At 36.6% G+C, this 12,823-nt stretch overlaps 1 protein-coding gene across 4 annotated transcripts in view; it reads left to right on the top strand.

Moving 5' to 3' along the window:
• Positions 1 to 11,289, top strand: part of PDE7A (phosphodiesterase 7A) — a 78,369-nt gene extending 67,080 nt beyond the window's left edge. For all 4 annotated transcript variants that reach the window (XM_068932593.1, XM_068932594.1, XM_009673496.2 and 1 more), the window contains 7 exons: positions 2,431 to 2,531; positions 4,426 to 4,557; positions 4,846 to 4,937; positions 5,531 to 5,675; positions 6,593 to 6,689; positions 7,767 to 7,847; positions 9,202 to 11,289. In XM_068932593.1, coding sequence (XP_068788694.1) covers positions 2,431 to 2,531; positions 4,426 to 4,557; positions 4,846 to 4,937; positions 5,531 to 5,675; positions 6,593 to 6,689; positions 7,767 to 7,847; positions 9,202 to 9,413 — 860 coding nt within the window. In that variant the 3' untranslated portion in view covers positions 9,414 to 11,289. The remainder of the gene's footprint in view (positions 1 to 2,430; positions 2,532 to 4,425; positions 4,558 to 4,845; positions 4,938 to 5,530; positions 5,676 to 6,592; positions 6,690 to 7,766; positions 7,848 to 9,201) is intronic.
• The last annotated feature ends 1,534 nt before the right edge of the window (positions 11,290 to 12,823 follow it).

Genomic DNA, 12,823 nt, shown 5'->3' on the forward strand with positions numbered 1-12,823 from the left:
GGAAAGAGAGACAGTTTTACTAGAATGTTTGGGCCTGTAGCAGTGAAATGCTTTTATGGAAAGAAACGTAAATATGATGTAGAAAATTCATACCCAATGGTACTGCCACTTGACAACTGAAAGAGCTATCTGTCTGCATCCAGGTATCATAGACACAGACACCAACGGGACACTTCCTTCATTCTGTTCTTCTGCGACTGTCCCTCTTATTTCATTCTGTGGAGTGGGATGCTCGTTCTTAACTGAGCCAGGAGAAACAAGTTTTTTGTCCCTAGTAGCAGGCTTCCACAGCTGCAGAGAAAAAATATTTTTGTGGTTATAAGGCCTGTTGCCTAACAGAGGAGAAATGATGTTCAGAAGGTTTTTCTCCTCTTTCAAATGAGAGTCTTTTATGTTTTCTCTGTTGAGTTCTCTTTCTGCTTTAAAAATTTTATTGGTTTCTCTGTCACGTGCTTGATGCTATTTTAAAGTAGACTCAATTATTTCCAACTTCAAAAAGGCAAATCAGCTGACTCGAAGGCTGGTGTATTGGAAGGTGACCAAAAGTGATTATAGAAGTCTGGTCTTAGGCTGCTCAGGTTGTAACTGAGTGTGTTTTGCCTTGTCTTCTTGCTCATCTCCTGGTTAAGTGAGATTCAGCAAAAGAGAGGACTTGATTATTAGGAATAACGGGATTAGTTTGCTAGTTATCAAAAGTTAACAATACTCTAAGTATGGCTACTTAAAGCTTTAAGCCACTAAAATAAGATTAGACTTCGATGAAAGAAAGCAAAACTTTATTCTAGAATTGGAATTGGCCACCCTTCCCTTTTTGTTAGAGCCTTCTACTTAATAGCAGTACAAAAACATTTCTTAACTCTGTCCCCGCACATCTGTCCAATTATGGAACCTCTCTGCCAAATGCTGCTTCTTAGCATGAGCTTAAATCATTTGTTTCTTTCGGTACTTTTTATACCCTGGTCCAAAGTAATCTGAAGACCAAATGCAGAAGGCTAGCACAGCTCAAACAGTCCATTTTCGCCACGTGAAGTTCACTTCTAATTTGGGAACTTATTGGAATTTTTTTTTTTTTTTTAGTAAGAAAGGAAATCTAGTTTTCATCCTCAGTAGAAGCTGAACATTTAATTTTTCTATTTCATTTTCTATGAATTTTTATATACATAAAAATTTACATATATGCATATATGTATGTATGTATAGATACACATATTTAAGTGTGTGTGTGTATACATCTACGTATGTATGTTGTGTCTTTGTGATTTTGGTTACTTGGAAATCTCCTGTCTCCTCCTCCTGTATATTTTCAAGTTCTTTTTCCATATTCAAACAGGAGAGAGAAAACATGTAAGGTACCAAATTAGTGGAAACGTAGGGTTTCAGTCGTTAGTATTTTGACCTTTAACAAATCCTGAATCTTTACAAATATCATGACAGTAATGCTATAACATTCGAGTCACAAGAATCAGTGACATGGAGGATGCTGGGTTGTAAACTGAATTGAAAAAAAGGTGGGCATGTTTGTTTGAGTGGGACTGGTGGCCTGTAATCAGTCAGGAAAATGTTCTTTTGAGATTTGCTTGGAAAAGCTAATGTGTTATATCAGGCAAGACTATCCAATGTAGAATATACTTTGATTGCTGTGCTTCAGATCTTCTTCCCCTCCTTCCTTTTAAGTATTACAGTTCTTTTACCCTGTGCACTCTAGTTAATGTGGATGCCCTTTAAGGCATTCAACCTATAATACGGAAAGACAGCCAGGAGGATGGGGGATAGAGGAAGAAAGGAGGAAGTATTTAAATAGAGAAGATGAATCTAGGAGTGGTTAGACAGACCACCATCTAAAAGAGGTTCTTTTTTAAATTGCATATAGGCTTAAGTTTGCTTGAGTACAAGTATCAGAAGATGCCCAAACTGTGTAGAGGTGGCCTCCCCTGACCACTCTCCTGAAGGGGAAAGAAAAGCACTTCATATGACAGTAAAGCAGTGCCTACTTCCTCTGGCCCTGTCTGTTTTCAAGGCAGCCAGCATGATATGAAGTCATCCTGATGTTCTGGTAAATAGTATCATCTTCATTTTGTATTCCAGGTTGCCTCAACATGCAGGCAGGCTAGATTATCAAAGGGAATCTCTCCTGGGAAGTTCTCAAAGTCAGAGTATCTCAAATTATATATTGATTTCCAGCTGTATAATTTTTGCTCTGAGATGGTTTTACATGTAGTTGCTTTCTTTTAGAAAATACTGTTTCTTCACATAAAAACCTTTTATACCAAGGTGTCAATTCAACTGATTTTTTTATTGCCTTTGACACTTCCATGTGTGCATAACTTGTGATATTACATAATGTTTCTGTGCCTAAGAAGGATGTATAAAATGGCACTTGAAAAAAAATGCTATTTTATTTAAATTCAGTTATTTGTTATTTTCCTGCAGTAATGGTTCAAGAAGATTATCACAGTCAAAACCCTTATCATAATGCAGTTCATGCTGCTGATGTGACTCAGGCCATGCACTGTTATTTAAAAGAGCCTAAGGTAAGGGAGCATTGTCAGTTCTACGTTGCAGGTAAATATAGAAATATATGTATTTTTATGTGTATACATATGTGGTTTGTGTGTACACATATATACACACACACACAGACACACGCTTTTTACAAAAAAAGAAAAAAAACCCCAACTTGTAGAATACTAAAATGGAAGGAAAGATTGCCATGTTACTGAGGCTGTGGTTGCACACTTGGCAGGAGGCTTTTCTCTTTCCTCTCCTTTGAGCTGATACTGTCTGTTGTGTTACTTCATGGTGAACTAGACAGGGCATTGATTAAGACTGCAGCTACTTAACATACCACTGTGCCCAAAGACGTTTACGTGGAATTGCAGCCTGAGTCAGAGCTGGCAATAAAAAAATCTGTGTATTCATGGTTTTAGTTTTTTAGGGATTTTTTTCCCTGGAAACTACTGTTACTCTTGCTTTGTTACTCTTTGGTGTTAATAGATAGTATGCTTGCGCCAAAGGCGCATTGTAGCAAGACATCAAGAATTCTCTCGCTCGATGACTCTCTCTCACTCATTTGCTTTTTCTCCTAAAAAAAGGCAGTGTGACAGACCTCAAGGAGCTGAGCTAACTGAGCATTTGTTCATGTTACTTGGACTGCTGGTGGTCTGTTATAAGTGGCATACTAGACATCTTCAGGGCCAAATCCTGTCGTTTTGTATTAAATTAACGAGAACTGTAATGCTCTGTAGCCAGGTGAGACGAGTTATTTACCTTCATGCCGATTATCACCATTCTCTTGGATAACTTAGTTCTTTACTCTTCCTCAGAGGTAGAATAACTAAGCTCTGATTCCGTGGATGTTTTTCAGCGGGTCTTGACCCACTCCCCCCACTCAGTTTCTCAGTGTTGCCCTCAGATCAATTGCTTGTGCAATGAGCCAGATCACAGAATTGATACATTATGAGCTTTTTTTAATAGCATACAGTTTGGTAGCTCAGAACATTTTTGATTAATATTCATGAAGAAAGTTTTGTAATACTTCAGATATAAGTATAGACTCCATATTTTTAGTAGCACATAGAGCTCAAATGGTCCTGTTACATGAAGTGCAGTATATAAGCATGTGAGAGATGATAGACAGCAAACGCAACAGGGAGCATAGGCTGCTGTGCTTGCAGGCTGTCTGCTGCATTTCACCAAAAACAGGTACATTGTGCAAGCAGGGCTGTCCTCTTTCAGTTTAAGCAGTGAGGTCTAGCTTGTGCTGAGTTGTAACTCATACTTCCCAAACAGAAGGTAGTAACAGGACGAATGGCTAAGAATAGTGAAAATGAGTCCATGCAGTTACATACTTAGTTAGTCAACATACACATTTCTTGAAAATATGACTTGCTGGTTTAAGCAGATTTTTCCTTCTTCAGTTCCCTTCCCAGTAGGCTTAGAAATAAGACTGTGAATAAGAGTACAAAGCCGTTCTGAACAGTTCTTGAGGTTTATAGAACATTGGTTTCTTCCTTTTAAAATGAAAGGTTTTTGTGTTTTTTAAACTACATTCTCTGTATTTAAAGTAGACTCTTCACATATAGACAGACTTAGTAAATGAGATGGACAGCTAGTTTTAAGAATTCGCTGTTTTGCAGGATGTTCTTAAAAAGAGCACTTCATTACCAGCCAGAAACTAGCATCTTCTGTGACTGAATCCTCTCATTCATAAAGAATAATGCTTAAGCCTTTGTTGAAATGTTTGTAACTTTGCGGGAAACACGAAGGAGAGTCAGTGGAATATTAATCTGACATCATTAAACTTTTCTCTGAGTTCCTGTTGGCTTTTAATTAGTGCAAAAGAAAAACAAAACCAAGACACCTGGTCACTTGATTTCTAGAGGCACACTTGCTAACAGAATTACTTTTATTATTATTATCTTCCAGCTTTCCAAATCTTTAACTCCATGGGATGTTCTGCTCAGTTTAATTGCAGCTGCCACACATGATTTGGATCACCCAGGCGTTAACCAACCTTTCCTAATTAAAACAAACCATTACTTAGCAACTTTATATAAGGTAAGGAGGAAGTTGGTTGTTTTGTTAAAACCAGATTTGAGCCTGAGGACTGTAGGAAAGGAATATAAATTGTAATATCCTTATCTAGTTGTAGGTTTGAAACCAGAGATTATTTCCATGTTACTGGGATAAAATCTGTGCAAGCTAATAAAGTGTTCAGGATTTTTGAGTTTTAACACATCTTTTTTTGAAAAACTGCTCTTAGTTCAGCTCTTAGTTTATAGCTATTCAGTGGTTTAAAAAAAAAAAGCCATTAATTGATACCTATGTTATTATTTTCATTTGCAGAATACCTCAGTATTAGAGAACCATCACTGGAGATCAGCAGTAGGGTTGTTGAGAGAATCTGGCTTATTTGCACATATGTCATTAGAAAACAGGTATGTTTATACAGAATTATGTAGATTAATTGAAGACCCAAGTTAGCTGACAGCTTTGCAAAACAAATAATTGCATGGCAATTCATAATCTACATTCTGTATTCAGATCTATTTTAAGAATTCCCGGATACCACATTGCTAGAGCAGCTCATGGTGCAATATGATATTCGGAAAATAGCATTTACTGTGAGCACACTGAAGCGTATTCATATAGTCAACCACCTGTTTACATTGAATTTAGCAGCCTTTTCTAATTCTGTCACCCCCAACTGTAGTTTAAAACATAGTCTCTTCACCTTCTTTAACTATAAATAAACAGTAAACAATGAGTTTATATTAAAAAGAAAAAGAAAAGAAAAAAAGCCTCTTTTAGTCTCCTTGAAGGCTGCCTATGAAATGTATCAGTGTTTCAGTAAATTTTGTAGGACTATTTCAAAGAAAATTCAGAAAGAATCTTCTGAGAATGCTGATCAGAGAGCCACTGTGACTTGCATTGGTATAATACTGAATGTGATATAAAGACATGTAAATCTAGTGCTGGTTATTTTTCTTAATCGTCATGCTTTTGGAATGTTTGGTATCACTAATTTCAGGCAGCTGATGGAAAGTCAGATAGGTGATCTCATTCTTGCCACAGACATCAGTCAGCAAAATGAATATCTGTCCATGTTTCGATCTCATTTGGATAGAGGAGACCTATGTTTAGAGGATGCAAACCATCGTCACTTCATTTTACAGGTGACTTTTTTGCTAATACTTTTGAAAACCTCATTTTAGCTTCAAAAATAATTTACTTAGAATGTTAAATACTTCTCAGCTTTCAAGTGAAGCAGAAATGTTTTCAGTTGTTTTGTTTCGTTACAAGAAGGTTTGTTCCCTCTGCTTTTGTCCCTCTTTCCCCTTCAGCACTTGGGACAAGCAATGTCTTGTGTTGGTAAGTCTGATCACTTAGAGCTACTGAACTAAAGAGGGATTTCTTTCTAAGACAACAGTTAGTTGTTCTTATGCCTCCAGTGTAGTCTCGGAATTGTGAAAAGCTTCGGCAGAACATAGTTCAGGAGAAAAAGTATTACTATTGTATAGTAGTATACTCAGAGTTTGTTGTTGTGCTACAGAGAGGTTTAGTAGCTTTCAGAAACAAAGGCCTTGAGATAGTCTCCTAAAGTTCACAGAAGTGTTTATTGTTAGGTTCATTATGTTGACTGTAAAATAAAATGAACAAACGAGTCAGAAGTTCTGTCCTGTACAAACCATTACTAGAAAAGAAGACTGACCGAAGAATACAAAATACTGTTTACTCGCTTTTGCTTATTTGACTTTTTCTTTTCTGAGTTTATTAATAATTGTCTTCCTCATTATTGAATTAGTGAATAAAATTAGTGAATCACTGACTTAAAGAATACAGTGCCCCTGAAATTTTTTAACTGAATTTACATATTACTCAGAGTTGATCATGAGATCTGATCGTTCCCTGAGCTGTTTTTTAAAATATTTTAAAATAGAACATAATTTTAGAGGAAAGCACAAATGGTAGGTAGGCTTGTTATTCACAAAACTTTCAGTAATCTGCTGTCAGGAAATAAATAAATAAAGATGTTCCTTTTGGATGAAAGGAGCAAGTCAGGTGACCTAACACCATATGTTAAACTTACTAGATGGCTTTGAAGTGTGCTGATATTTGTAATCCATGTCGGACTTGGGAGCTGAGTAAGCAGTGGAGTGAAAAAGTAACAGAGGAATTCTTCCATCAAGGCAAGTAAGAGTAGAAGTACTCTGATCTGTTAATAGATATGTGTATATATATTGTGAAACGAGCAATCATGAGTCGTAACTGCTTGCAATTAAAGGGATTTATGTTTAGGACTATATTTAGGAGATTTACAAGACAGCATGTGGTATATTTTCTTTCATTGGTTTTATTTCTTGCAAAAGGTTTGTAGTACGAACACCTGATGAGGAATCTGCTTAGAATCTGAATGTAGAACAGCTGGTTCAATAGATCCTTCAGCCTGAAAGGTGCTTCAGATGAACAATTGTCTTAACTTTACATTTACCTAGTGAGTTTCAGTAAATTATGAAACACGCTACTTGCAAAGTCCTTCATGCTCTTGCTCCTTCATCTGTATTCAAGCAAAATGCAATGTAAGAGCTTAGATTAATTTGTAACATTTTTATGTTGAAGTGATTTTTTTTTTAAGATCCCTCTGCAACAGAATTTAGTCAGAGGAGAACTTATTTTGTGGAATTGTAACTTAATGGTGACTTAGGAAAGTACAGGATGCTCAGGTGGTCAATTGGAAAGTGATTTGAAAAACATTACTTTGTGCATAGATATGATAAGTGGAGAACACAGACTCTTTGGTGCCAATCATGTAAAGTTTACTATTCCTTATCAATGATGTGCAGGCAGAGCAACAAATACATACCTTCAATGAGAAATTTTTGAAGGCTATGCTATTCCCTTCCATATTGCTAAAGGGGAAATCTTAGATTGCTGTAGAAATGAGTTTTTGTAAGGAAGTGTGTTAATCCCTCTGGAAGCCTGTGATTGATGTCGTTTACATCAATTACCGTTTGTCTGATGAAAAACTCGCAGTACTACTATTAGTCTCACTGGCGGATCGGTTTGTTTTCTTGGGAGATGAGAGGAAAATAAATCATTGTCTGCCACAAGATGCCATCCATGTTACATCACTTGCTATGCAAACTGTGTCTAAAGATACCTATGTTAGATAACTCACCTCTATTAGTGTTTGATAATTCCACTTGAACTTATGAAGACCTTGGACGTGGTGACCTAACAGTTCTATTATACTTCTGTTTCTTTAGGAGACATTGAAAAAAAGTATCACTTGGGTGTGAGTCCACTGTGTGATCGGCAGACAGAAACTATTGCCAACATCCAGATTGGTAACTGTAGTTAAATTTATTTTAGTAATTTATTTCAGGATGCAATTTGAAAATTTGGCAAAAGTATTTGACATATGTTTCCTAGAAGTTGTACCTGGTTTGTATGTGTTTGGTAGCACTTCTTTACAAAGAACAATTTGTCTTTCTTTGCTGTAACTTTTTTCCCTTTGACTTTAGTGCTTATGAAAGGTGCTGCACTGAGGGTTGTGGGGGCTGAAGTCTCTCACAGAGCAGGTACAGCATGGGAATCGGAGATCTAACTTTTCCCATGCTACTGCTCAGGACTTTCCTAATCTGGACTGGCCGTGCTGGGAAGAAGGGCCCTGTTCGTTCCCTGTTCGTTCAGTCTCTGGGGCTTTTTGTAATGAAGTTGCCAAAAAAAGATCCCAGATGATTTAGCTTTTTGGAATGCTAGCATTCATTTTAAATACAGCTTTTAAAAGGGTGGAGGACAGAGGTTTGATGCAGAACCATGAAAAACCATTATATTATCTTTTGCTTTTTACTAACTCGGGTTGGATTTACACTAGCAAAAGGGTTGATTATTATTTTCTGTAGTTATTTTTAAATGAAATTGTTCTGTAGGTAGATTAAATGGGACTGAGTTTAAAAACATAGTAAAGAAAATAATAAATTTAACCCTCCCCACATAATATGAATTAGTGCTTCAAATTAATCTGAACAGATCATGTTTTTTTTTTCTATCAGCTGCACTGTTTTAATTTAGAAGCTGTTAATCATACATTTTTGTAATTGACAAATTAAAGCAAACACAGTTTTGATAGTTTTACCATTGAATTTGGTTCATAGAAATAGAATTTATAAATAGGCCTACCCACACATGCTACACAAACTCTTATATAAAAGGCTGTTTACGTGTTGCTGCTCTGCAGCCTTTTTGCTTTAAAAAGGACTAACTCGTGTAATTGTGTTTGCAGTATTTTTAATGAGCGAAATATTGTGAAAAGATCTGTATTTCTTTTTCCTGTGTAGTATAGTTCAGCCTATCTGTGGGGTAATTTGTTATGAAATTTTTTTCTTTTAGAGATGTAAGTTTTCTAGACTAGTTTGGCTTTGTTACTGATGTTTAGATTCTTTTTGCCCCCCATGTTCTCCAGTATTTTCCTTTATTTCATCATTGTTCTGAAACAAAGGGGGTTAATTTGTAAACCAATATAATGCTGTTCTTTTGACTGACCAGTAAAATCTTCTATGTTTTGAGAAATTGAAATGATTTTTTCAGTGCAAACTGGAGAATTGTCTGTGTTGTTTTATTATTGTTGCTAACTTCTATTTAAACTATTTAGTCCGAGTGGTTTTTTTTTTTTCACTTGGCTTTTTTTTGTTTTTAAAGGTTTTATGACCTACTTAGTGGAGCCACTGTTTGGGGAGTGGGCCCGGTTCTCAAACACCAGGCTGTCGCAGACAATGCTTGGGCATCTGGGACTGAATAAGGCTAGTTGGAAGGGAGTGCAGCGAGAACAGTGCATCAGCGGTGACGATGCTGATCCTACTTTTGAGGAAATGGACTCAGACATATTACCTCAGGAACCTCGATTGTCCTGACCTCAACCTTCATGACAAAACTGCCTCTTTTCTTGGTATCTGCACAGTTGGATTACAGGAGATACTTGCCTGCCCAAGGTTTCAGTAAAATGGTAAAATGATGCCAGCATTATTTATTTCCAAGTTTTCCTTCGACAGACCGTTTGAACCTGAAATTATTTTTAACTGCAAGATCTGAACATAGAGCAATATGCATATGCCTCAGTCGGTTTTTGTTTGGAACCTTGAATATGCAAAGCACAGCAGTGACTGAGCCTTGAAGGAACAGTACGAAAATTTCATTGCACCATGTTTGTGTTTTTTGGGTTTTCTTTTTGTTTGTGAAATCTGAAATATGGTCTTCAAATCTAAGACTCGAGATGGATTGTTCCGCTTTCTTGGAACTGAGCAAGACTTGCATAAATGTGTTAAAACTATACCTTCCACTCAGTCCCTGTTTTAATACGGAAATGTGAAGTGCCCATCCTCTGCTGCCTCTGGCAAGACTTGATGTTTACAAATGTACTCTGAAACTATTGGTTCTAGACTTCACCTTTGCGCATGGCTGTGAAGGAACCACTAACCTGGATTTTTTTGTTTTGTTTTGTTTTTTTGAAAGATCAAATCTGAGACTGCAGCTCTTGTTTCTTTGGATGCCAGAAAAGCCTCCCATTTGCCATAATTTTGTTTGTGCACTGGGAACTGAGCATTCATCATAGAGCACAGCCAAGCTTTACTCCAGTGCTATATGGGAATGCAATTTTTTAAAAGCAGAAAACACTTCTGAATTTGGGAAGGGAAGGGGTGGGGGGGAAGTGTCTGAACTGCGTTGCGATTCTGCAGTGAGAACATTGCATGTTGTTTTCACTATTGTACACTTGAACTGCACATGCAAGAAAAAGGTGGAATGTCTAAACACCATATTCAGCTCAGGGTATTTGCCAATCTGAAATAAAGTGGGATGGGAAGCGTGTCCTTCAGAACAAGGGTACAAATGCCCCTTTCGCTGCAGTGTGTATGTATGTGTGGGTGTGTGAGTATGTCGGGGTTGGGGAGGGTGGGAGGGTACTGGGAAGGGTTTGAACAGCAACATTTTTTTTATTTATTCTTTTAGAATGTGACAATTTCATGAACAGCCACATTGGGGAGGAAACTGTAACAAATTGCTACAGATGCCTTAAACTATGCACAAAAGCTAAGTGACCAAATTTGTTTTTGATCTGAAAAATAAAAAAGTGCATTGTTTACTTGTTCCTCCCTCTACTGAAACATTACCCATTAATGGGTTTTTGATGGGAAAAGGAGAAATGTTTTTTAGGACAAATTTAAAGGACTAATTTTAAACTTAAAACATTCCATTTTTGTAATTTCTTTTACGTTGTTTTACGTACAGTAAGCACAACTGTAATCTAGTTTGAGAAACTGGTGCTTTCTTTTAGTTCATTTGTATTTCCCTGTTATTATTGTAAATGACTGTTTATTAATTCTGTTTACAGTTTGTTGCAACAGCCATTTTTGGGAGAGAGCTTCAGTGTAAAGCCATTTGTAAAGGCTTTGCCGTATTCATTTTAATATGTGCCTGTTGCTGTTAACTTTTAATTAATAAAAACATCTTTTCACATTATGCTCCTGTACATTTAAGTTACAACTGAGTCTAGCATTATGGAAAGGTAGTTAAGGTTGCACTCAGCTTCCACTGTAAAACTAAGCCCATTTTTGGATTTGAATAACTTACCACCTCTTCAAGCTCGGCCTTTTACTGTTCTAAAAATAAATTCTGACTTACCTGTTTGTCTAAAATTCTAAAATTAAATTGTTTGTTCTTTCATGTTCCCTGAAGTAATATCATTACTCAAAGTGGCCATGTTTAAAGAAATAAATTTACAATTAAACCATTTATTGAACTTGTGTGAACTTCCTTCCTTTGCTGTCAGTGCAAGTTCTTGCTATTGTCTGACTTCAGTAGAGAAGGATCAGGTGTTATACGAGCTTGAGTTACAGCTGGAAGTAACGGAAGGCCCTTATTTTAACAGGTTGCTTTCAACAGGGTGGTGTTTGCCAATGTTCTTTGGAACTTGCAGACCCAAAAGGTAACTGCTATGCATTTGAGTAACTTACTATGGAGAGACTGCAGCTAAGCTCCCTTCCAAGCTATGCACTACAGATTAGTAGGGTTAAGCATGGAAAAGTATCGATGTGTCTGACATTTTTGAATAAAACATAGTTGCGGTCTTGCTATATATTTTTTAAAAGCAACTGTTAAAATCAGTACTTGATGTGGTCTTCTGCAATTCACGTTCCTTGAAATGTGACTTAAAGGCAAGACCCCAACATAAATATAAATTTTGCTATTCACTGTAGGCCATTTATAAGCATATTTTAATACATTTTCATTATTTAAACAATTAATTTACAAATACATTATAGCAGTATTGCAATATATTTATAAGCAACCTCTGATTCTCTAACATTATGTAGTAATCTTGCTAACAGTTAGCAAGACTGGCCTATCCCGATAGGAACCAGTGCAGCTTGTCAAGAGGCTGAAAGAAAACATGAATAATTTTGTTCTACACCAACTTTCCTAGGAAGAGGCTTCTGTCTTTTCCTACAGCATCACGCTATCAGATTTAGAAAGACTGGTTCTAATCCCATCATTAGAGTACCTGGAAGGCTCTGACACTTGACTTACTTACTTTAAAAAACAATAAAAAATGTTTCTTGAAAGTGCTGTCTAGAAATTCCCTTCAAAAATTCACATTTAATTTAAGATCTCATAGCTGCAGGAATGCTGAATTGTTTCAGGTGAAAGCTGAGAGCGTACGTATGCCAGGAGCATACCTAATGCATTACAGCTGCTCATAGTGAGTCAGTCCATGCAACTCCAGAAAGGTGCTATGCGATGGAATCAGCTCCCTTATAGGTTATAAATCGCTTTAATCTACAAATCTGCTCCCATTGGCCCACACCATTCACTAGTGTAGACATGACCTAAGAACTGTATCTGTCTGTATAAGGTATCTGTACAGTGAGAATGGCCTTAGTTTGAATACTTCTGCTTGAGATGATGTTTTTCTGCGGGCAGTGACATCGTCTACATTAAAATAGTAAAGTATCTTTTTTACTTAGACTGTTATTTTAGACCTTTCTATACCTTAATTTGTATTTGATGACAGCTTTGCGATTTTGTTTTAGTACAGTTGACTAATGTTTTTTGACCATATATGGTTTTATGCCTCTTGTAAGGTTTGTCACGTGTGTGTTTCTCAGGTGATAGATAATCACACCTCACATCAACATTTCAGGTTACCTAAACTTAAACAGTTTTAGGGTGGGGGGTTTCTCATGTTTTAGCCTAGTTAATGATTTTATGAATTAAACTACAAAAGTGAGGATATCACTTAACCAGATTGAGTTACATCATTGCAAAT

Source organism: Struthio camelus, chromosome 2, assembly GCF_040807025.1.
Source record: "Struthio camelus isolate bStrCam1 chromosome 2, bStrCam1.hap1, whole genome shotgun sequence".
Classification (NCBI taxonomy): domain Eukaryota; kingdom Metazoa; phylum Chordata; class Aves; order Struthioniformes; family Struthionidae; genus Struthio; species Struthio camelus.